This window comes from Hypanus sabinus, chromosome 17 (genome assembly GCF_030144855.1).
Source record: "Hypanus sabinus isolate sHypSab1 chromosome 17, sHypSab1.hap1, whole genome shotgun sequence".
NCBI classification, from domain to species: Eukaryota; Metazoa; Chordata; class Chondrichthyes; order Myliobatiformes; family Dasyatidae; genus Hypanus; species Hypanus sabinus.
The window spans coordinates 4,917,491-4,943,157 of record NC_082722.1 but is presented as its reverse complement, the minus strand read 5'-3'; the positions used below and the strand labels follow the sequence as shown (position 1 = coordinate 4,943,157).

At 47.9% G+C, this 25,667-nt stretch overlaps 1 protein-coding gene across 2 annotated transcripts in view; it reads right to left on the bottom strand.

The window, feature by feature from the left end:
- Positions 1 to 5,124: 5,124 nt before the first annotated feature.
- Positions 5,125 to 25,667, bottom strand: part of calb2a (calbindin 2a) — a 191,454-nt gene continuing 170,911 nt past the window's right edge. For both annotated transcript variants that reach the window (XM_059992482.1, XM_059992483.1), the window contains 4 exons: positions 14,624 to 14,701; positions 14,218 to 14,273; positions 11,335 to 11,374; positions 5,125 to 7,728 (listed from right to left, as the gene is read on the bottom strand). In XM_059992482.1, coding sequence (XP_059848465.1) covers positions 7,651 to 7,728; positions 11,335 to 11,374; positions 14,218 to 14,273; positions 14,624 to 14,701 — 252 coding nt within the window. In that variant the 3' untranslated portion in view covers positions 5,125 to 7,650. The remainder of the gene's footprint in view (positions 7,729 to 11,334; positions 11,375 to 14,217; positions 14,274 to 14,623; positions 14,702 to 25,667) is intronic.

Below are 25,667 nucleotides of genomic sequence, written 5' to 3'. Positions count from 1 at the left end.
ATCACTCCCAATCCCCTGTATCCCTCAGCTTCCCATCACTCCCAATCCCCTGTATCCCTCAGCTTCCCATCATTCCCATTCCATCCCTCAGCCTCCCATCATTCCCATTCCCCTGTATCTCTCAGCTTCCCATCACTCCCAATCCCCTGTATCTCTCAGCTTCCCATCATTCCCAATCCCTTGTATCTCTCAGCTTCCCATCATTCCCATTTCATCCCTCAGCTTCCCATCATTCCCATTCCCCTGTATCCCTCAGCTTCCCATCACTCCCAATCCCCTGAATCCCTCAATTTCCCATCATTCCCATTTCCCTGTATCCCTCAGCTTCCCATCATTCCCATTCCCCTTTATCTCTCAGACTCCCATCATTCCCATTCCCCTGTATCTCTCAGCTTCCCATCATTCCCATTCCCCTGTATCCCTCAGCTTCCCATCATTCCCATTCCCCTTTATCTCTCAGACTCCCATCATTCCCATTCCCCTTGTATCCCTCAATTTCCCATCACTCCCAATCCCCTGTATCCCTCAGCTTCCCATCACTCCCAATCCCCTGTATCTCTCAGCTTCCCATCACTCCCAATCCCCTGAATCCCTCAATTTCCCATCATTCCCATTCCCCTGTATCCCTCAGCTTCCCATCATTCCCATTCCATCCTTCAGCCTCCCATCATTCCCATTCCCCTGTATCTCTCAGACTCCCATCATTCCCATTCCCCTGTATCCCTCAGCTTCCCATCATTCCCAATCCCCTGTATCTCTCAGCTTCCCATCACTCCCAATCCCCTGTATCTCACAGCTTCCCATCATTCCCAATCCCTTGTATCACTCAGCTTCCCATCATTCCCAATCCCCTGTATCCTTCAGCTTCCCATCATTCCCAATCCCTTGTATCTCTCAGCTTCCCATCATTCCCATTCCCCTGTATCCCTCAGCTTCCCATCACTCCCAATCCCCTGTATCTCTCAGCTTCCCATCATTCCCAATCCCTTGTATCACTCAGCTTCCCATCATTCCCAATCCCCTGTATCCTTCAGCTTCCCATCATTCCCAATCCCTTGTATCCCTCAGCTTCCCATCACTCCCATTCCCCTGTATCCCTCAGCTTCCCATCATTCCCATTCCCCTGTATCCCTCAGCTTCCCATCATTCCCAATCTATCCCTCAGCTTCGAACCACTCCCATTCCCCTGTATCCCTCAGCTTCCCATCATTCCCAATCCAACCCTGAGCTTCGAACCACTCCCATTCCCCTATATCCCTCAGCTTCCCATCATTCCCATTCCCCTGTATCCCTCAGCTTCCCATCACTCCCATTCCCCTGTATCCCTCAGCTTCCCATCACTCCCATTCCCCTGTATCCCTCAGCTTCCCATCATTCCCATTCCCCTGTATCCCTCAGCTTCCCATCATTCCCATTCCCCTGTATCTCTCAGCTTCCCATCACTCCCATTCCCCTGTATCCCTCAGCTTCCCCATCACTCCCATTCCATCCCTCAGCTTCGAATCACTCCCAATCCCCTGTATCCCTCAGCTTCACATCACTCCCATTCCCCTGTATCTCTCAGCTTCCCAACATTCCCATTTCATCCCTCAGCTTCCGATCATTCCCATTCCCCTGTATCCCTCAGCTTCCCATCATTCCCATTTTATCCCTCAGCTTCCCATCACTCCCATTCCCCTGTATCTCTCAGCTTCCCATCATTCGCATTTCATCCCTCAGCTTCCCATCATTCCCATTCCCCTGTATCCCTCAGCTTCCCATCATTCCCAATCCCCTGTATCCCTCAGCTTCCCATCATTCCCATTCCATTCCTCAGCTTCCCATCATTCCCATTCCCCTGTATCCTCAGCTTCCCATCATTCCCATTCCATCCCTCAGCTTCCCATCATTCCCATTCCATCCTTCAGCTTCCCATCGTTCCCATTCCCCTGTATCCCTCAACTTCCCATTATTCCCATTCCCCTGTATCTCTCAGCTTCCCATCACTCCCAATCCCCTGAATCCCTCAATTTCCCATCATTCCCATTCCCCTGTATCCCTCAACTTCCCATCATTCCCATTCCATCCCTCAACTTCCCATCATTCCCATTCCATCCCTCAGCTTCCCATCATTCCCATTCCCCTGTATCTCTCAGTTTCCCATCACTCCCAATCCCCTGAATCCCTCAATTTCCCATCATTCCCATTCCCCTGTATCCCTCAGCTTCCCATCACTCCCATTCCCCTGTATCCCTCAGCTTCCCATCACTCCCATTCCCCTGTATCCCTCAGCTTCCCATCATTCCCATTCCATCCCTCAGCCTCCCATCATTCCCATTCCCCTGTATCTCTCAGACTCCCATCATTCCCATTCCCCTGTATCCCTCGGCTTCCCATCATTCCCATTCCATCCCTCAGCCTCCCATCATTCCCATTCCCCTGTATCTCTCAGACTCCCATCATTCCCATTCCCCTGTATCCCTCAGCTTCCCATCATTCCCATTCCATCCCTCAGCCTCCTATCATTCCCAATCCCCTGTATCTCTCAGCTTCCCATCACTCCCAATCCCCTGTATCTCTCAGCTTCCCATCATTCCCAATCCCTTGTATCTCTCAGCTTCCCATCATTCCCATTTCATCCCTCAGCTTCCCATCATTCCCATTCCCCTGTATCCTTCAACTTCCCATCATTCCCAATCCCCTGTATCTCTCAGCTTCCCATCACTCCCAATCCCCTGTATCTCTCAGCTTCCCATCATTCCCAATCCCTTGTTTCTCTCAGCTTCCCATCATTCCCATTTCATCCCTCAGCTTCCCATCATTCCCATTCCCCTGTATCCCTCAGCTTCCCATCACTCCCAATCCCCTGAATTCCTCAATTTCCCATCATTCCCATTTCCCTGTATCCCTCAGCTTCCCATCATTCCCATTCCCCTTTATCTCTCAGACTCCCATCATTCCCATTCCCCTGTATCTCTCAGCTTCCCATCATTCCCATTCCCCTGTATCCCTCAGCTTCCCATCATTCCCATTCCGCTTTATCTCTCAGACTCCCATCATTCCCATTCCCCTGTATCCCTCAATTTCCCATCACTCCCAATCCCCTGTATCCCTCAGCTTCCCATCACTCCCAATCCCCTGTATCCCTCAGCTTCCCATCATTCCCATTCCATCCCTCAGCCTCCCATCATTCCCATTCCCCTGTATCTCTCAGACTCCCATCATTCCCATTCCCCTGTATCCCTCAGCTTCCCATTATTCCCAATCCCCTGTATCTCTCAGCTTCCCATCACTCCCAATCCCCTGTATCTCTCAGCTTCCCATCATTCCCAATCCCTTGTATCACTCAGCTTCCCATCATTCCCAATCCCCTGTATCCTTCAGCTTCCCATCATTCCCAATCCCTTGTATCTCTCAGCTTCCCATCATTCCCATTCCGCTGTATCCCTCAGCTTCCCATCACTCCCAATCCCCTGTATCTCTCAGCTTCCCATCATTCCCAATCCCTTGTATCACTCAGCTTCCCATCATTCCCAATCCCCTGTATCCTTCAGCTTCCCATCATTCCCAATCCCTTGTATCCCTCAGCTTCCCATCACTCCCATTCCCCTGTATCCCTCAGCTTCCCATCATTCCCAATCCCTTGTATCCCTCAGCTTCCCATCATTCCCAATCCCTTGTATCACTCAGCTTCCCATCACTCCCAATCCCCTCTATCTCTCAGCTTCCCATCATTCCCAATCCCTTGTATCACTCAGCTTCCCATCATTCCCAATCCCCTGTATCCTTCAGCTTCCCATCATTCCCAATCCCTTGTATCCCTCAGCTTCCCATCACTCCCATTCCCCTGTATCCCTCAGCTTCCCATCACTCCCAATCCCCTGAATCCCTCAATTTCCCATCATTCCCATTTCCCTGTATCCCTCAGCTTCCCATCATTCCCATTCCCCTTTATCTCTCAGACTCCCATCATTCCCATTCCCCTGTATCCCTCAATTTCCCATCACTCCCAATCCCCTGTATCCCTCAGCTTCCCATCACTCCCAATCCCCTGTATCTCTCAGCTTCCCATCACTCCCAATCCCCTGAATCCCTCAATTTCCCATCATTCCCATTCCCCTGTATCCCTCAGCTTCCTATCATTCCCATTCCATCCTATAGCTTCCCATCATTCCCATTCCCCTGTATCCCTCAGCTTCCTATCATTCCCAATCCCCTGTATCTCTCAGCTTCCCATCACTCCCAATCCTCTGTATCTCTCAGCTTCCCATCATTCCCAATCCCTTGTATCTCTCAGCTTCCCATCATTCCCATTTCATCCCTCAGCTTCCCATCATTCCCATTCCCCTGTATCCCTCAGCTTCCCATCACTCCCATTCGCCTGTATCCCTCAGCTTCCCATCATTCCCATTCCCCTGTATCCCTCAGCTTCCCATCACTCCCATTCCCCTGTATCCCTCAGCTTCCCATCACTCCCATTTCCCTGTATCCCTCAGCTTCCTATCATTCCCATTCCATCCCTCAATTTCCTATCATTCCCATTCCCCTGTATCCCTCAGCTTCCTATCATTCCCATTCCCCTGTATCCCTCAGCTTCCTATCATTCCCATTCCATCCCTCAATTTCCTATCATTCCCATTCCCCTGTATCCCTCAGCTTCCTATCATTCCCATTCCATCCCTCAATTTCCTATCATTCCCATTCCCCTGTATCCCTCAGCTTCCTATCATTCCCATTCCATCCCTCAATTTCCTATCATTCCTATTCCCATTCCATCCCTCAGCTTCCCATCACTCCTCTTCCATCCCTCAGCTTCCCATCACTCCCAATCCCCTGTATCCCTCAGCTTCACATCATTCCCATTCCCCTGTATCCCTCAGCTTCCCATCACTCCCATTCCCCTGTATCCCTCAGCTTCCCATCATTCCCATTCCCCTGTATCCCTCAGCTTCCCATCACTTCTGTATCCCTCAGCTTCCCATCATTCCCATTCCCCTGTATCCCTCAGCTTCCCATCATTCCCATTCCCCTGTATCCCTCAGCTTCCCATCACTCCCATTCCCCTGTATCCCTCAGCTTCCCATCATTCCCATTCCCCTGTATCCCTCAGCTTCCCATCACTCCCATTCCCCTGTATCCCTCAGCTTCCCATCATTCCCATTCCCCTGTATCCCTCAGCTTCCCATCACTTCTGTATCCCTCAGCTTCCCATCATTCCCATTCCCCTGTATCCCTCAGCTTCCCATCACTCCCATTCCCCTGTATCCCTCAGCTTCACATCATTCCCATTCCCTTTGTATTCCTGCAGCGTCCTCTTTCTCACAGATTTCTCCTTTGATTCTTTTGCCATGCATTGAAACTGGGGCCACTTCACCCACCAAGCTACATGAGGACAGGAAACTGGGGCCACTTCACCCACCAAGCTACATGAGGACAGGAAACTGGGGCCACTTCACCCACCAAGCTACATGAGGACAGGAAACTGGGGCCACTTCACCCACCAAGCTACATGAGAACAGGAAACTGGGGCCACTTCACCCACCAAGCTACATGAGGACAGGAAACTGGGGCCACTTCACCCACCAAGCTACATGAGGACAGGAAACTGGGGCCACTTCACCCACCAAGCTACATGAGAACAGGAAACTGGGGCCACTTCACCCACCAAGCTACATGAGGACAGGAAACTGGGGCCACTTCACCCACCAAGCTACATGAGGACAGGAAACTGGGGCCACTTCACCCACCAAGCTACATGAGAACAGGAAACTGGGGCCACTTCACCCACCAAGCTACATGAGGACAGGAAACTGGGGCCACTTCACCCACCAAGCTACATGAGGACAGGAAACTGGGGCCACTTCACCCACCAAGCTACATGAGGACAGGAAACTGGGGCCACTTCACCCACCAAGCTACATGAGAACAGGAAACTGGGGCCACTTCACCCACCAAGCTACATGAGGACAGGAAACTGGGGCCACTTCACCCACCAAGCTACATGAGGACAGGAAACTGGGGCCACTTCACCCACCAAGCTACATGAGGACAGGAAACTGGGGCCACTTCACCCACCAAGCTACATGAGGACAGGAAACTGGGGCCACTTCACCCACCAAGCTACATGAGGACAGGAAACTGGGGCCACTTCACCCACCAAGCTACATGAGGACAGGAAACTGGGGCCATGGGGAAGCCTCAGTGGTCTGAGGGAGAATGTTGCAAACTCCACACTGAGAAAACTAGGGTCTGCGAGCCAGCGGCAGTGAACAGTCCCTCTTATTCTGCCCCAATTGTCATTTCCCTCGCTGTCTGAGGCTAAAGAGGAGCACTGGTAATCCTCGTGTTGTGTTTAACCCCAAACACACTTGCTCCATCACCAAGTCAAATCAGGGCCCACATTTAATTTCACCCCTTGTCAACTCACGGCTGACATCTCCATTGTTCTTCCATCTTCTCCCTTCTTAAATATGGCTCATCTGAGTCTCTTGGCCCACATCAACTCCTGTGATTGACAATTTATTCTGATTTCTGGTATCCCTTAAGCCCAGAGTCACTCCACATCCCTCAACTCCCTCTGGTTCTACACTCCTCCTTACTTCTGTGAAACTCCAACTGTGCCCACATTTTAAACAGCTCCTCCACCCATACCTTGTTCCAGCTCAAAAGTTCCATCCCTAATCCTCTTTACTTCACCATCTTCTTTCAGACTATACTAAAACTTGCAATCTTTAGGCCCTCTGAAATGTTATCTTGTTTGAGGTTTACTGTCTAGAATTTTATAAGGACGATACATCGCATGGTTAAAGATTTGTCATAAGTAATCGGTTCCGTATGAGATTTCTGGTCTCTCCATTAATGTTTTATGAATAATAGAAGTCACAATAGCAGGATGTTACATTTATTATTAGTTGTACCTGAAAAAGTTTCTTCAGAGCTAAACTTTCTTCCCATTAAGATTTTGCTACCGCACACTTGAATTTACCTAACAAGCATCACAAAAGATGAAGAGATGCAGGCTTATAGAGAAGTGAAAGGAAAGCAAAGGAAATTGAGACTCATTAAAATCACGTTGAAGTTTAATGGGATGAGATGTGAGGGGGGCAGATCCCTGGAAAGGGAGGGGGAAGATGGACTGAGACATAGGAGGCCAAGTGAAATACTAATTCTGTTCCAAGTCTTGAGGGTGAATGAGGTGGAGTGGGCAGAGGTCCAGCAAACAAGCGTACAATGGCCCATGGCTTCAAAAACAGGGTGTGGGGGGGGGGGGGTTGGATGAACAAAAGATTGAAATATTGGATAGGGGTGAGTTAAGAGCCACAAGGATGAACAGAAACAGGATAAAAGTACAGGGAACGTGTAAAAGATAGAAGTGAATAGAAATAGACCTGCAGAGTGGCTGAGGGAAGACGGGGCAGGGGTTTGGGGAAAGATGGGAAGTGGGGTAAGGGTACGGGGGAATTTGAGAGATGGACAGGGGTCTGGGGGACGATGGGAGGTAGGGCAGCGAAGAACGTTATAAAAAGGCTAAGTTTGTTGATCTGGCTATGCAGCTTGCAAGGCAGCAAATTATCAACAACTTTTCTTCGATTCATGAACACGAACACACAGTAAAACAGAGATATTCACGAAAACAAAAACTCAAACACAAACACAGCAACACAGGTGACATCAGTTGTTAATATGGAATGTTGTAAGTGAAATTAAAATCACCTTAGCACTGAAACTTACCTTTGATCCTCTGTCATCCTGAGAGTAAAATAGAACTTCATCAATCTTTCATGCATGTCATTTAAGTTTAGCCTGTAAATAGCTTTGTCCTTCATGATGGAAACAAGTTAATTAATTACTCTAAATGTTCTGTGTTGTTATAAATGTGTGGGAAGTTGGTGCTGGGAAATGAAACAGTGTCTGCTGGAGCGTCTGTCACAGAGGGCAGGTATAGGCCGAGGCTCCCCCGTCTGGCCACGTCTGCTCCTCTCTCACCGCCATTTGGTGCAGCTCGAGACTGCACAGGCTCTTTAGTGGACATGACGCTCTTTCAGGAAACCAGCGACATGAGGAGACTACCGTCTCTAAATTTACAGGAATTCTGACACCGTGGATGGAAGAGTCCCAGTGGCATAGTCCAGACTCATTCACAATTAGTTGGAGAATAGCTCATCAAACTGAGCCACCGTCAGAGCAGGGGTAGAGGAAAAGGAGGAGACTCCACAGCCTCTCAAGCCCGTTAAGAGTTTCCTGCTAACGTTTGGCCTAGGTCCAAGCTTACCTTTGCCACCCAGCTTTCTTTCAGTCTGCTTAGCAAAAGCCTACCAGCCCCAGATCTTCAACCAATGCGTAATTCTGCAGTTTATGCACTAAAACTGACATCACCTCAGCGACAGAGCACTACGGACCAAGTGATGGACTGCACAGACTTTGTGTCTGCTTATTCTTCATTTTGCAATCTTTAGTTTTACACTGTCTGGTATCATTTTAAGGACAATTTATATTCTGTGTGCTGTCTGTGTCTGTGGCGCTGTTGCAAGCCAGTTGCACACGAGTTTGAAAGCTTCATACCTCTGCCTGTGGAAGTGTCTTCCCAACTTCATTCCTAGAAGAACCAGCTTTTAGTCTCTGCCCAAGACTCCACATCTAATAGAAACTATCTCTTCTTATCCAAAAGTTGATTTGAATATGGTTGATTTAAAAGAATGTGTTATGAGCAGGCTAACACATCCTTTTAAATCAACTCTAATTAAATCCACTTTCAAATTAACCTTAGACATAAGAAATTCTACTGATGCTGGAAATCTATAGTAACATGCACAAAATGCTGGAGGAACTCAGCAGGTTAGGCAGCATCTCTGAAGGGGAATAAAGAGTTGATGCTTTGGGCCGACCCTTCACCAGGGCTGGAAAGGAAGAGGGCAGCTACCAGAATAAGAAGGTAGGTGGAAGGGGAGGTGATAGCCCTCATTTCTACCACTCACCTACTCAATAAGGGGAATTTCCAGTGGATTCTCAACCTACCAACCCGCACGGGTGGGAGGAAGCTGCAGCCCCTGGAGGCAGCCCACACAACAACAGGGAGAGTGTGTGAACTCCACACGGATAGTGCCAACGGTCAGGACTGAACCGGGGCTCCGAGCTGAGGCAGCAGCCTGCCAGTTGTGCCACCTGGATGCCCTGCAGAGTGAGGCAGAGTTTTGTGGGCATCAGAGACAAAGCAGAGCCAGTATCTGTCACCAGCTGCAAAATGGGGACGGGTTTCATTTCCCAGCACAGACATCCTCTTCTAGATGGAAGTAAAAGTAACAAAAGTAAATGGAACACAGCAGAGACATTGAACAGACACAAAACAACGTACAGACATAAACACCTTGCTGCCTCTGGTGGACGTTGGACTCGCCTTTGAGATAGGAAACCATCACACTGTGGAACCCAAGGCAGCCAGTGGTTTTAAGGGAGCTGGGAGTGGTGACAGAAGGGTCCGTTGAAGATTATGGTAGAGAGCTGGTGAAATGGCAAAGCTTGAGAGCACGTGGTGATTGAGGAGGGAGTGAGAGGTGAAAGGAGGCTGGTGGGTGAGGATGCACAAGGCACCCAGGACTAGCTGTGCTCAAATGCAGTGCCAGGAAATGGGTCAGGATGATCATGTAGAAATGTGAAAATACAAAATAAATACAGTGGCAAAAGCAGTAGGAGGCTCGGACACGACTCTAGAGCAGAGGCCTGCATGGACTGGGGAAGGAAAGCTGAACACGGAGGTAACAGCGGAGTCCCCCTTGTTACACTAACCTGAGTCCAAGTCAGCCCAGCGATGAGAATCAGAGGCACAGCCTTTGAACGGTGTCTAACTGCAGGACATTCCAATTGCTCTTCAACCTGACTTTAGCGGGTTGCCTACCCAGCACAAGTGGTGGGATCAAGAAGGCTCCGCGGTTGGTGCCCGAAAGCCGACCTGTGCCTTGCTAACGTCGCTGAGGCGCTGTGCGTAGCTGAGAGGCAGCCAAGGGTGATGACCCTAAACAAGATACCCCCGCTGCACTGGGGTCAGAGGTTTGAACAGAGAACTGGACAATACCATGACTGTACTTGCAGTACTGTGAGCAGATCTGGGCCCCATATCTAATAAAGCATGTGACCAGAGGAGGTTCACGAGAATGATTCTGGGAAGTGTAAGGGTTAATGTACAAGGAGTGTTTGATGGCTCTGGGGCTGTTTAGAAGAATGAGCGGGAATCTCATTGAAACCTATAGTATGTTGAAAGGCCGAGATAGAGTGGATGTGGAATGGATGTTTCCTACAGTAGGGAAGTCTAGGACCAGAGGACACAGATAGAGTGGATGTGGAGAGGATGTTTCCTACAGTGGGGAAGTCTAGGACCAGAGGACACAGATAGAGTGGATGTGGAGAGGATGTTTCCTACAGTAGGGAAGTCTAGGACCAGAGGACACAGATAGAGTGGATGTGGAATGGATGTTTCCTACAGTGAGGAAGTCTAGGACCAGAGAGCACAGACTCAGAATACAAGGACATCTCTTTAGAAGAGAGATGAGGAGGAATTCCTTCAGCCTGAAGGCGGTGAATCTCTGGCACTCATTGCCACAGCTGGCTGTGGAGTCCAAGTCTCCGGGTATATTTAAAGCGGAGGGCGGTAGGTTTTTGACTAGTCAGGGCATCAAAGGTTACAGGAAGAAGGCAGGGGAATGGGGTTGAGAGGGGTAATAAATCAGCTGTGCTCGAATGGCAGAGCAGGTTAAACAGCCCGAATAGCCCAATTCTGCTCCTGTGTCATGGTTACGATGGGCCGGTGGTGTGCTGCGAAAGGCTGATGGGTCAAAAACCCAAGGACACAAACCAGACCAGTAAAAGTCACTGAGGAATCTTAGGCAGAGGTTGTTGGGCTGAAAGGAAGATGGGAGCTGAAATGCAGCAAGCAGCAGTGGTGGTGATGAGTTTCGTGAGTCCTGGTCAGAAGCACTGGACAGTCATTGAGGAATGGTGCCCAAGGTACACCATGTCACTTCTATGGCCTATCACGTGGAACCGGAATGGTACACACTCCATGGTAGTCACCAAGTAAATGGACTGCAGGGTTTCACTGAAGTGAACCAACCGAGGCGGGAGATTCCGAGTTAACTCTCTGATCCATGTTTAGTTAGGAGACCTCAGAAGGGTGGAGGGGTGACAACACTGAATGTTGAAGACTGGTGGGGGCAACTGGGTATGAATGGGCTCTGCGAAGGGACAGCACTGGCAGACAGATGAAGGCTGGGTGAACACCAGATGGCTGGCACTGTGCACTCAGCAAGTTATTGACTTCAGTGAGAGGGAGGAGAGATGGAGGAAAGAGTTCAGCACACTTACCTGGAACCTTAGCAAAAAATTTTCCTGAACAGGTAATAGGCTAAAGGGAGTAAAAAGAAAGAATCAGTCTTAAAAAGATATACTGGTGTTTGATCCCAAAATATCAGTCACATTTATATAATAAAGGACCTCCCCAGTTTACCAATGCCCTATCTGCAGTCTGTATACACCAACATATATTTGTGTTATTGGTGGGATGGCTGGGGATGGACTTGCTGATCGAGGGCCTGCAGGCACCTCTTCCAGCTGAGAACTCAGTTCATGACCGTGCACCTGACTTGCAAATTGTACAGGATACAAACAGTTCACAGGAACAGAAGCCAGCCATAAGCTGGTGAGGTTCTGTACACTTTGCCATTAACACCAAAAGATCAGCACTACGACAGGGTGAAAAAACCAATACGTGACCAGCTTTACACAGCAAATGTGGATATGATGCCAACTCAATCATTTCTTTTTTTCTGAAGTAGCTGTCGGTAAAGTCACTGTAGATGATGAGCTGAGTTGTCAAATGCTAGAGCAAGATTCCAAAGGGCAGTTCTCACCCTCAGCACCTCCTGGCGTGGATGGGTTGTGCCAAATCAAATCTGGATTGAATGCTGAGATCTCCTGTATTCAAATCCAGCAGCCCCCCCAGTGACTCTTGTACCTTCTGAATCTCCCCAACTCTCCAACAGCCTCAAATCCAGCAGATCCCAGTGATTCTTGTACCTTCTGAATCTCCCAAACTCTCCAACAGCCTCAAATCCAGCAGATCCCAGTGATTCTTGTACCTTCCGAATCTCCCCAACTCTCCAACAGCCTCAAATCCAGCAGATCCCAGTGATTCTTGTACCTTCCGAATCTCCCAAACTCTCCAACAGCCTCAAATCCAGCAGATCCCAGTGATTCTTGTACCTTCCGAATCTCCCAAACTCTCCAACAGCCTCAAATCCAGCAGATCCCAGTGATTCTTGTACCTTCCGAATCTCCCAAACTCTCCAACAGCCTCAAATCCAGCAGATCCCAGTGATTCTTGTACCTTCCGAATCTCCCCAACTCTCCAACAGCCTCAAATCCAGCAGATCCCAGTGATTCTTGTACCTTCCGAATCTCCCAAACTCTCCAACAGCCTCAAATCCAGCAGATCCCAGTGATTCTTGTACCTTCCGAATCTCCCAAACTCTACAACAGCCTCAAATCCAGCAGATCCCAGTGATTCTTGTACCTTCTGAATCTCCCCAACTCTCCAACAGCCTCAAATCCAGCAGATCCCAGTGATTCTTGTACCTTCCGAATCTCCCAAACTCTCCAACAGCCTCAAATCCAGCAGATCCCAGTGATTCTTGTACCTTCCGAATCTCCCAAACTCTCCAACAGCCTCAAATCCAGCAGATCCCAGTGATTCTTGTACCTTCCGAATCTCCCAAACTCTCCAACAGCCTCAAATCCAGCAGATCCCAGTGATTCTTGTACCTTCCGAATCTCCCCAACTCTCCAACAGCCTCAAATCCAGCAGATCCCAGTGATTCTTGTACCTTCCGAATCTCCCAAACTCTCCAATAGCCTCAAATCCAGCAGATCCCAGTGATTCTTGTACCTTCCGAATCTCCCAAACTCTCCAACAGCCTCAAATCCAGCAGATCCCAGTGATTCTTGTACCTTCCGAATCTCCCCAACTCTCCAACAGCCTCAAATCCAGCAGATCCCAGTGATTCTTGTACCTTCCGAATCTCCCAAACTCTCCAACAGCCTCAAATCCAGAGGATCCCAGTGATTCTTGTACCTTCCGAATCTCCCAAACTCTCCAACAGCCTCAAATCCAGCAGATCCCAGTGATTCTCGTACCTTCCGAATCTCCCCAACTCTCCAACAGCCTCAAATCCAGCAGATCCCAGTGATTCCTGTACCTTCCGAATCTCCCCAACTCTCCAACAGCCTCAAATCCAGCAGATCCCAGTGATTCTTGTACCTTCCGAATCTCCCAAACTCTCCAACAGCCTCAAATCCAGCAGATCCCAGTGATTCTTGTACCTTCCGAATCTCCCAAACTCTCCAACAGCCTCAAATCCAGCAGATCCCAGTGATTCTTGTACCTTCCGAATCTCCCAAACTCTCCAACAGCCTCAAATCCAGCAGATCCCAGTGATTCTTGTAACTTCCGAATCTCCCCAACTCTCCAACAGCCTCAAATCCAGCAGATCCCAGTGATTCTTGTACCTTCCGAATCTCCCAAACTCTCCAACAGCCTCAAATCCAGCAGATCCCAGTGATTCTTGTACCTTCTGAATCTCCCAAACTCTCCAACATTCTCAAATCCAGCAGATCCCAGTGATTCTTGTACCTTCCGAATCTCCCAAACTCTCCAACATTCTCAAATCCAGCAGATCCCAGTGATTCTTGTACCTTCCGAATCTCCCAAACTTTCCAACAGCCTCAGTTTTTTGACAGGTTGAGACCTCTCGCTCAACGTAAGTAAAACACTTGTTAATTGCAGCAGCAGTACAGTGCAAAGACATGGTATTATAATACTTTGTGCCTTACCCTACAATAGACTTCTTTGTTTGAAATGTTTTCTGTTTTGTTATCAGTTTGTATAATTCCTGTTGAGTCTTTACTGGTGAGCATGCTGTCTCTGTTTCCACGTGCCTGTGATGCTGCTGCAGGCCAGTTTTCATTGCATCTCTGCACACACCTGTAGCTGTGCACAGGACAATGAACTTGGACTGTTCTTTAAAAACTTTTGGTGTCAGGTGAACCCAGAAAACTAACCAACAGGATACGATGAACCCCCGCCTTCAAATCTTACCCGACCTTGAAGACTTCCCACCACGTCTAGACACACCCTCCCATTCTCAACCCCATTCCACTGAGAGTCTGCCAGATCTTGAGGAGCCATCTCACCGTGCCATCTCTGAGAGCCCCAGCTTCCCATCGCCATTTGCGTCGAACATTTTCAGCTGCAACGGAAGAAGAACAAAAGGCCTGGTGACTGATTCCAGTGCTCTTGACACCAGTTCCTGGAGGCTGAGTGGTGACCCTCCTGCAGGGAGAGAGAGCTGGGCTTGGGGGAACTCACAGCCGATAGCCGGGCTGGACTGCAACTGGCCAAGGTGGTTCCCTGCGGATTGGGATTTGAGAGTCACTGGGGGATGGGAATGGTAGGCTGTGTGGTATGTTAGGCAGGGGAGGGAGAATCAGGAAACAGGGTACGGGAGTTTGCGGGTGTGCCCGGCTGCCACAACTCCAGCTGGGACAGGGGAGAGGTGGGAGTGTCGGCAGAATTAACCTGCGCCCAGCCACCACTCACTATCGTCTGTGTATACTCCTGCAGTTTCTTGTCATCATAGTGTCTGTTGGCTTTCTTCAACAGGTCCCTCAGGAAGCTCTGTGGAGAGAGAAGGCCTCGGTTAGCTGGCTGACATTATAGCAAAGGAGCAGCTCTACAGCACCATCCAACTAGACCATGGCTGGCCGGTAGCCCAGCCCTCTTTAACATTTCTCAACATCTTCAGGAGGTATGGAAGTCTGAAGTCTCACACCACCATAGAACCATAGAACATTACAGCACAGAAACAGGCCTTTTGGCCCTTCTTAGCTGTGCCGAACCATTTTTCTGTCTAGTCCCACTGACCTGCACCTAGACCATATCCCTCCATACATCTCTCATCCACGTATAACCATATAACCATTTAACAATTACAGCATGGAGACAGGCCATCTCGGCCCTTCTAGTCCGTGCCGAACGCTTACTCTCACCTAGTCCCACCTACCTGCACTCAGCCCATAACCCTCCATTCCTTTCCTGTCCATGTACCTATCCAATTTTACTTTAAACGACAATACCGAACCTGCCTCTACCACTTCTACTGGGAGCTCATTCCACACAGTTACCACTCTCTAAGAAATTCCCCCTCATGTTCCCCTTAAACTTTTGCCCCCTAACTCTCAACTCATGTCCTCTTGTTTGAATCCCCCCTACTCTCAATGGAAAAAGCATATCTACATCAACTTGATCCATCCCCCTCATTATTTTAAATACCTCTATCAAGTCCCCCCTCAACCTTCTACGCTCCAAAGAATAAAGACCTAACTTGTTCAATCTTTCTCTGTAACTTAGGTGCTGAAACCCAGGTATCATTCTGGTAAATCTTCTCTGTACTCTTTCTACTTTGTTGACATCTTTCCTATAATTCGGTGACCAGAACTGTACACAATTCGGCCTTACCAATGCCTTGTACAATGTACCTGTTTTTCTTACATGTTAAAAGTGAGCCCACATTTACAACTTCATCTGGCAGCTCATTCCACACTCCCACCACTCTCTGTGTGAAGAAGCCCCCCACCCCATTTTCCCTTTAAACTTTTCCCCCTTCACCCTTAACCCATGTCTTCTGGTTTTTTCCTCCCCTGGCCTCAGTGGAAAAAGCCTGCTTGCATTCACTCTATCTATACACATCATGATTTTATATACCTCTATCAAATCTCCCCTCATTCTTCTACACTCCAGGGAATAAAGTCCTAACCTATTCAACCTTTCTCTGTAACTCAGTTTCTCAAGTTCTGGCAACATCCTTGTAAACCTTCTCTGCACTCTTTCAATCTTACTAATATCCTTCCTGTAATTAGGTGACCAAAACTGCACACAATACTCCAAGTTCGGCCTCACCAATGTCTTATACAACCTCACCATAACATTCCAACTCTTATAATCAGTACTTTGATTTATAAAGGCCAATGTACCAAAAGCTCTCTTTACTATCCTATCTACCTGTAATGCCACTTTTAGGGAATTTGTATTTGTATTCCTAGATCCCTCTGTTCTACTGCACTCCTCAGTGCCCTACCATTTACCTTGTATGTTCTACCTTGGTTTGTCCTTCCAAAGTCATGGCTAAACGACGCATATGATTTTGAGCTGAATGTCCAAGGATACACAGTGTATAGGAAGGTAGGTAAAGGGGGTGGCATGGCCCTGATGGTAAGCAACGATATCAAATCACTAGACAGAAGGAACATAGGATCAGAAGAGGTGGAATCCTTATGGGTCGAGTTAAGAAATGGCAAGGGTAAAAAGACACTGATAGCTGTTATACACAGGCCTCCAAACAGCAGCCGGGATGTGGACTACAAGTTACAGCTGGAAATAGAAAAAGCGTGTCAGAAGGAAAATGTCAAGATAATTATGGGGGATTTTAATATGGAAAGTGGATTGGGAAAGTCAGGAAGGTTCTGGATCTCAGGAGAGGGAGTCTGTAGAATGCCTACGGGATTGCTTTCTGGAGCAGCTTGTCCGTAAGCCCCCCAGGGGATCGGCTGTTTTGGATTGGGTGCTGTGTAATGAACCTGAGGTGATTAGGGAGCTAGAGGTAATGGAACCCCTTGGAAGTAGTGATCATAATATGATAGAGTTCAGTTTCAAATCTGAAAAGGAGAAGCTGGTTTCAGGTATATCGATATTTCAGTGGAACAAAGGAAATCACAGTGGTATGAGAGAGGAACTGGCACAAGTTGATTGGAAAAGTAAGGTAGATGGAGGGACGGTAGAGCAGAATTGGATGAAATTCCTACAAGAAATAAGGAAAGTGCAGGAAAAATATTTTCCAAGTGTTACGCCTGCAGCCCCCTCCTTTGTGAGAATCACAAGATCACTATTTATTTGGGTCAGGAGACCCAGGAAATGAGAGAGAGACGTGCGGAATGTCTCGTTTCCCCGGCGATATAAAGCTACGGGACACGGCCATTGTCTCTTGAAGCCGAACTTGTGTATTGCCATACTGCGCTACGTGGAAGCCCTCAGGCAAAGGGGGCTGGTTGAGGGAGGGATTGCATCACCCCCAACCTGATGGACATCTGCGACCCTGTGAGTCAGGATAAAAGAGGGTCTGTGGGAACAGCCCCTCAGACGCACCAGAAGAAACGCTAGCGATCCAGCAATAGCGGAAGCGAAGCCATTGAAAGGAGGCCACGTGCGTTCAGTTCCGTTTGCCTGGAACTGGTGACTTATTCCACAGAAAACGGCTTTTAGCTAACAACGGGGAAACCAACTCCCCTCCCCCCCGACTCAAAGGATTGGCATCATAAAAGACCTGAGCAAGTTTAACCCGTCTCTCTCTAAAACCCAAAACGCTGCAGCTTGAACGAACTAACAGTGACTTTTATATTTCCATTGGACAATACATTATCCCCTAGACAACGATGGAGCTATTTCTTATTGATTATTATTATACCCGCGTTTTTAGATTTAGTATTGACGACGCATATTATCTGTATGTTTGCATTAATCTTATTTTTGTGCCCCTTTGTCAATAAATACTTTTAAAAATAGTACCATCAGACTTTAACGGACCTCTCTATCTTTGCTGGTAAGTGACCCAGTTAGGGGGTTCGTAACAAAGTGGGAGCTCTCGTCTCGGGATTTGACACCAAATTGGGAGGCCAGTGAATCGGGCTTGTAAGTTCAATACTTGGATCTGGTTACGCGGGTAGCCAGACGGGAAACCAGCAAAGATGGACGTGGGTGAATTTATAGGAAACCCGACTCTGGAGGCACTAGAGGCGGCCACCAAATCAGACTTGATAAGTTTGGTGAAGGGGTTAAACCTCGCAGAGGTGAGGTTGTCCATGAAAAAGCGGGAGGTGCGAAGGGCAGTAACTCAGTATTATATTGGGAAGAATGTGTTTGCAGCTGAGGTATTGGAAAATATCCCTGAAAAGGTACCAGCTAGTGGGACAGCTCAGTTAGAATTGGAGAAATTAAAGTTGGAACATGCAGTTAAGTTAAAGCAGCTGGAGGCAGCTGAGAAGGAGAATGAATGAGCCGAGAGAGAAAAAGAGAGGGAAAGAGCTGAGAGGGAGAAAGAGAGGGAAAGAACCGAGAGAGAGAAAGAGAGGGAAAGGGCCGAGAGAGAGAGCTAAAGGAGTTAGAGGTGAAACGAGAGCATGAAATGCGGTTAAAATAGCTGGAAGCAGCTGAGAAAGAGAAACAGAGGAAACATGACTTGGAGAACGATCGAGGAAGTCCGCCGGCTGAGGCACAGGTCCCGCCGGGAACTAGTGGTAAGGTTGAGGGGGAAAGGCCAGACAGCCAGAGATTTCCGGGCTTGACCTGTTTTAATTGTGGAAAAGTGGGACATATTGTATCGCGGTGCTTTGCTCCGAGGAAAGAGACAGGAAAGGGGAAAGCAGCAGTCCCTATCGGATGTGCCGTGGTAATCAGTAAATCGACAAGAGAGCCCTGGGTAGACCGAGTACGAGAAGGGTCTGAGTCTTGTCTGTCACACGGAACCGTGTCTGTGAGGGAGGGAGACACACCAGTTCCCGTAAGGATCTGGAGAGACACGGGGGGCTGAGCTATCGTTGATCAGCAGTAAGGTACTAGAGTTTGGTCGCAAGACGAGAATGGTAGCTGTGAAAGGAATAAGTAAAGGGACAGAAATGGTGCCCTTGCATAGGGTCATTATGGATTGTGAGCTAGTCTCTGGACCAGTTGAAATAGGGGTGCGATCAAAATTCTCGAGAACTGACGCGGGCGTCCTTCTTGGTAACGATTTAGCCGGTGGTAAGGTTTGGTCAGCAATGACGATGACCAGCCGGCCGGTGAGTGCTGCGGCCCTGCCCCTACATTCCAAGATCTATCCCGCATGCGCGGTCACTCGCAGCATGTTGAGAGATGCAGCTGAGAACGAGAGCAGTTTAAATCCGGCCAGTTTCGATTTGGCTGAGACATTTTTACCGACCCTGTACCACGAGGGTTTAGAGGGTGGTAAAACGAAGGGTAGTAAAGTGAAAGAGGGTAAGGGAGAGGAGGTAGATCTGCCCTTAGTGAAGAGAAAGGTTCTAGAGGCAGAAAATAAAGATGAGGAACCGATAGAGCGGTTAAGAGGTCCAGAGTTGGACAGGGATGATCTGTCTGGTTTGGCAGAACTGTTTGAAGAATTTGAAACTTAACTTAACAACGATAATGAAATGAGGGCAGTCCTAGATGAAAAGGGTGCCCTTGCCTTGAAGAAGTCTGCTGGGTTGGCAGATGAGGTTGTTTCAGCCCGCGGGGTTGAGTTTACTCCGGAAGGGAGTTGCCCAGAGAGTAGCTGGGAGAATCAGGGGAATTTAGAATTTGGACCGGGTATGGGTATTGAAAGCCTGGAAGAGGCAAATGTCCCGTTTGAGTGTGTCCAAGATCGGGGTACACGTGGTACTAAACCTAGTAACGGAGCTCAGAAAAAGTCTGAGGTATTGGATTCAGTTGAACGAGACGGCTGTCCTTGTGGGTCAGATAGACTTGGTTCAGTGAAGAAAGGATTAACCTTGGCAATAGTGGGAAGTGAGAGTTCCCAGGTGTTTGTGCTCGAAGGTGTGTTAAAAGTTAATGCGGAGCTCAAAAATGGGGAGATAAATATTATTGAAGGAAACGGGAAATCTGTAGTTCCCAAATCGAATGAAGAAATTTAAAACCCTGCAGATCGCTTACAGATTAAGCCGGGAGATGACGGGGCCCCCCACGCTATTGTTATTCCAGAGTGTGGTGTGAAAAGGCAGAATTTGAAATGCTGCTTGAGCAAAGAGGTCGAACTGAAAACGCACAGCCTGAAGGGTCCTGACGAGAGGGCTAGCCACCTGTGTAAAATTAAAGAATTGGGTGGAAATTCAGAAGATGGTCTAAGTTTGGGACACGGTGTTGATAAAATAACCTCTATGAAAGAGGTGGGCGAGAGTTTACCTCGCCAAGGTACCCAAGCTCCCCATGTGAGAACTAACTGGAAAAGAGGCGACGGCTAATGGGGACGCCATTTTTAAACAGCAAAGCCGGTTGTACGGGATTTCGACAAAGCCTGTGAATAATAAAGACAACCCCATGGAAGCCTGCCTGTTCAGTTTGAAAATGACTGAAAGACTAGTATTTACATAAACTTTTGTAGATGCACGTAAGCTAAGATCACAACTCCTTAGTTTTGTTGCTGAAGGGAGGAAATAAAAATAGGTGGTTATTAAATTGAAGTCTGATGCTACAAGACTTTAGTAAGGTACAAGATGTTAAGATATTAAAGGAAGTGACACTGTAATCGTTAACTGTTTAGATGCTGAATTGGATGTATAACTGTATTACTCTGTAGTGAAAAGGAAAAGCTTTTGTATTGTGTTAGATTCCACAATCCTGTAAGACTCTGTACTACTTCGTTTTAACCGCTGGTGAAAACGCGTTGAAGAAAGGGGGTGTTACGCCTGCAGCCCCCTCCTTTGTGAGAATCACAAGATCACTATTGATTTGGGTCAAGAGACCAGGACATGAGAGAGAGACGTGTGGAATGTCGCGTTTCCCCAGCAATATAAAGCTACGGGACACGGCCATTGTCTCTTGCAGATGAACTTGTGTATTGCCATACTGTGCTACGTGGAAGCCCTCAGGCAAAGGGGGCTGGTTGAGGGAGGGATTGCATCACCCCCAACCTGATGGACATCTGCGACCCTGTGAGTCAGGATAAAAGAGGGTCTGTGGGAACAGCCCCTCAGACGCACCAGAAGAAACGTTAGCGATCCAGCAATAGCGGAAGCGAAGCCATTGAAAGGAGGCCACGTGCGTTCAGTTCCGTCTGCCTGGAACTGGTGGCTTATTCCACAGAAAACGGCTTTTAGCTAACAACGGGGAAACCAACTCCCCTCCCCCCCGACTCAAAGGATTGGCATCATAAAAGACCTGAGCAAGTTTAACCCGTCTCTCTCTAAAACCCAAAACGCTGCAGCTTGAACGAACTAACAGTGACTTTTATATTTCCATTGGACAATACATTATCCCCTAGACAACGATGGAGCTATTTCTTATTGATTATTATTATACCCGCACTTTTAGATTTAGTATTGACGACGCATATTATTTGTATGTTTGCATTAATTTTATTTTTGTGCCCTTTTATCAATAAATACTTTTAAAAATAGTACCATCAGACTTCAACGGACCTCTCTATCTTTGCTGGTAAGTGACCCAGTTACGGGGTTCGTAACACAAGAAAAAAGAAAATCATGAATGGAAAAATGGCAGAAATGTGGCTAACGAGAGGGGTTAAGGCCAAAATAAAAGCAAAAGAGATGGCATACAAGAAAGCAAAAATTAATGGGAAAACTGAGGACTGGATGACTTTTAAAAACTTACAGAAGGAAACTAAGAAAGTCATTTGGAAAGAAAAGATGAATTATGAAAGGAAGTTGGCAACTAACATAAAGAAGGATATTGAGTTTTATTAAATATATGAAGAGTAAAAGTGACATAGGTAGATATAGGACCGATTGAAAATGATGCTGGAGTAATTACAATGGGTAACAGAGAGGGCAGTATTTTGCATTAGTCTTCACAGTGGAAGACATTAGCAACATACCTGATAGCCAGAGGTCTCAGGGAATAGAATTAGGTACAGCCCAGATTACTAGAGAGAAAGTGCTTGGGAAGCTAAACGGACTAAGGATAGATAAGTCTCCCGGACCAGACGAGGTGCACCCATGGGTTCTGAAGGAGGTGGCTTTGGAGGTTGTGGAGGCATTGGAGATGATCTTCCAGGAATCAGTAGACTCTGGCACGGTTCCGGAGGACTGGAAGGTCGCAAATGTAGTTCCGCTGTTTAAGAAAGGAGGGAGGCAGCAAAAAGAAAATTACAGACCTATTACTCTGACATCGGTAGTTGGAAAGTTATTGGAGTCGATCCTCCAGGACGAGGTTATGAAATACCTCGAGGTGCATGACAAGATAGGTCCAAGCCAGCATGGTTTCATGAAGGGAAGATCCTGTCTCACCAACCTATTGGAATTTTTTGAGGTAATCTCAAATAAGATTAACAAGGGAGAGGCTGTGCATGTTGTGTATTTGGATTTTCAAAAGCTCTTCGATAAGGTGCCACATAAGAGGCTGCTTAATCAGATGAGAGCCCATGGAATTACAGGAAAGATATTGGAATGGGTGGAGCATTGGCTGATAGGCAGAAAGTAAAGGGTGGGAATAAAGGGATCCTATTCTGGTTGGTTGCCGGTTACTAGTGGTGTTCCGCAGGGGTCGGTGTTGGGGCCGCTTCTTTTTACACTGTATATCGATGATTTAGATTATAGATTAAATGGTTTTGTGGCTAAGTTAGCGGATTACTCCAAGATAGGTGGAGGAGCAGGAAGTGTTGAAGAAACAGAAAGTTTGCAGAAAGACTTGGTCAGTTTAGGAGAGTGGGCAAAGAAATGACAGAGGAAATATAATGTTGAGAAATGTACAGTTGTACATCTTGGAAGAAGAAATAATCAGGCAGATTATTATTTAGATGGGGAGGAAATCCAAAAACCAGAACTGCAAAGGGACTTGGGAGTCCTAGTGCAGGATACCCCAAAGGTTAACCACCAGTTTGGATCGGCAGTAAGGAAAGCGAATGCTATGTTGGCATTCATTTCAAGAGGAATAGTGAAGGAGGTGTTGATGAGGCTCTATGGGGCACTGGTGAAACCCCATTTGGAATACTGTGTGTAGTTTTGGGCCCCCTATCTTAGAAGGGATGTACTGATGTCGGAGAGAGTTCAGAGAGGATGTACGGGGATGATTCCTGGAATGCAGCGACTAACATATGAGGAGTGTTTGTCAGCTCTTGGATTGTATTCATTAGAGTATAGAAGAATGAGAGGGGATCTCTTAGAAACATTTCCAATGTTGAAAGGGTTGGACAGAGTAGATGTGGAAAGGCTGTTTCCCTTGGTGGGTGAGTCCAGGACAAGAGGCCACAGTCTTAGAATTAGAGGGTACCCATTTAAAACAGAGAGAGGAGAAATTTTGTTAGCCAGAGGGTTGTGGATTTATGGAATTCGTTGTCACATACAGCTGTGGAGGCCCAATTATTGAGGGTGTTTTAGGAGGAGATTGATAGGTATCTAATTAGTCAGGGTATCAAGGGATATGGGGGAAAAAGCCGGAAATTGGAACTAGATGGGAGAATAGTTTAGCTCATGGTGGAGTGGCGGAGCAGACTCGATGGGCCGAATGGCCTACTTCTGCTCCTTTGTCTTGTGATCTTGTGACAAAAAGTGCAATTCCTCACACTTGTCTGTATTAAACTCCATCTGCCATTTGTCAGCCCATTTTTCCAGCTGGTCCAAACCCCTCTGCTGGAAAAATGCGCTGAAAAATGGCAGATGGAGTTTAATCAGGTTCAAGAACAACTACATCCCTTCAACCATTCAGTCTTGAACCAATCAGCAAAACCCTAGTCTGCACTTCAATATAACAACACTTTCCATTAAAATTGCAATCATATAACAACTGTGAAAATTTTACATTTTCCTTGTGATACCATTTGTCTGCGTTGCTGCAGCAAATAAGTTTTTCATTGACGTAAGAGATTCTGCAGGTGCTGGAAATCTGACGCAACACTGACACACACACACAGATAGATACACACACACGCACGCACGCACACACACACACACACACAGATAGATACACACACGCACGCACACACACACACACACACACACAGATAGATACACACACACGCACGCACACACACACACACACACACAGATAGATACACACACACGCACGCACGCACACACACACACACACACACACACACACAGATAGATACACACACACACACACACAGATAGATACACACACACGCACGCACACACACACACGCACACACACACACAGATAGATACACACACACGCACGCACACACACACACACACACACAGATAGATACACACACACACACGCACGCACACACACGCACGCACACACACACACACACACACACCCACAGATAGATACACACACACACACACGCACACGCACACACACACAGATAGATACACACACACGCACGCACACACACACACACACAGATAGATACACACACACGCACGCACACACACACACACACACACACACACACACAGATAGATACGCACACACGCAGACACACAGATAGACACACACACACACTCACACACACACACACACACACACACACAGACACACAGATAGATACGCACACACGCATACACACAGATAGACACACACACACACACTCACACACACACACACACAGACACACACACACACACACTCACACACACACACACACACACACAGATAGATACGCACACACGCAGACACACAGATAGACACACACACACACACTCACACACACACACACAGACACACACACACACACACTCACACACACACACTCACACACACAGATAGATACACAGACATATACAGATAGGCAGACACATAAAAGACACAGACAGACAGACACACAGACAGAGAGACACACACACACAGGCGGGCAGACAGACAGACAGACACACACACAGGTAGACAGACAGACAGAGAGACACACACACACACACACAGGCGGGCAGACAGACAGACAGACAGACAGACACACTCCTCAGTATATCAGGCAGCTTCTTTTGAAGGAAATGAGGTGTGGGCCTGAACATCAGCTGTTTATTTCCTCTTGTAGATGCTGCCTGACTCATTGAGTCAGCATTTTGAGTGACGGGAGGAGACACGGCGGCTGACAGGCGTGGATTCAGTGCTGAACACGTCTGGGGAAGTGTCAATGCATGGCTTCAGGAGCCCTTCCCTTGCATACGGAGTTTTTCTTGAACAGGTAAGGCATTGGAAATCTCTGCCATTTCCTCTTGGGCTGTTTGTATCAACACTAACTGGATTAAGCATTGTGAAGTGGGGGAGGGGCAGAAATCATTCATCACCAACTTTCTTCCTTGTGCACAGGAGAATTACTGTGAGAAGGTTTCAGGAGCAGGGGTTCTGGCAAACTTCACCTGGGACACAGACGAGGAGGCAGGTGGAATCATGCGGGGCAGGGAGGGGTTCTGCGCCCATCTCCCCATCATTACTCCCATTGCTGCAAACCCGCACGGGAACTCCTGGGACAGGCCCTGCCTTCAGGTGACTCCGTAACTGTTTAAGGTAGAACACGCAGCCTCGAGTCGGCCTGGAAAGGGCAAGGCTGATGGTGCCACTCTGTCCTCAGCAACAAGTTCCTCGCCAGGGAACCTGTGGCATTTACGCCAATGTCTTCAGTCGCCCACATCCTCAGAACTCACTGCTGGCAGGGCCCAGAGTTGCATCTTTGAGGGCAAACCAGGTGGCCTAACCGAGCAGCCCCAAGTGGACGGACTGACCGAGTTGGCCCAGTTACAGCTCTCTACCCGTGGGATAGGACTCTCCGCAGAACCACTGGAGTGAGTTTAGAAAGAGACATACCCACATTTCCACCCCTTACAGGGGCTTCAGGCAGTTGGTGACTCTCTCTGAAAAATGCTGCAGGAAACCTCGAGTCACATCTACAACATCA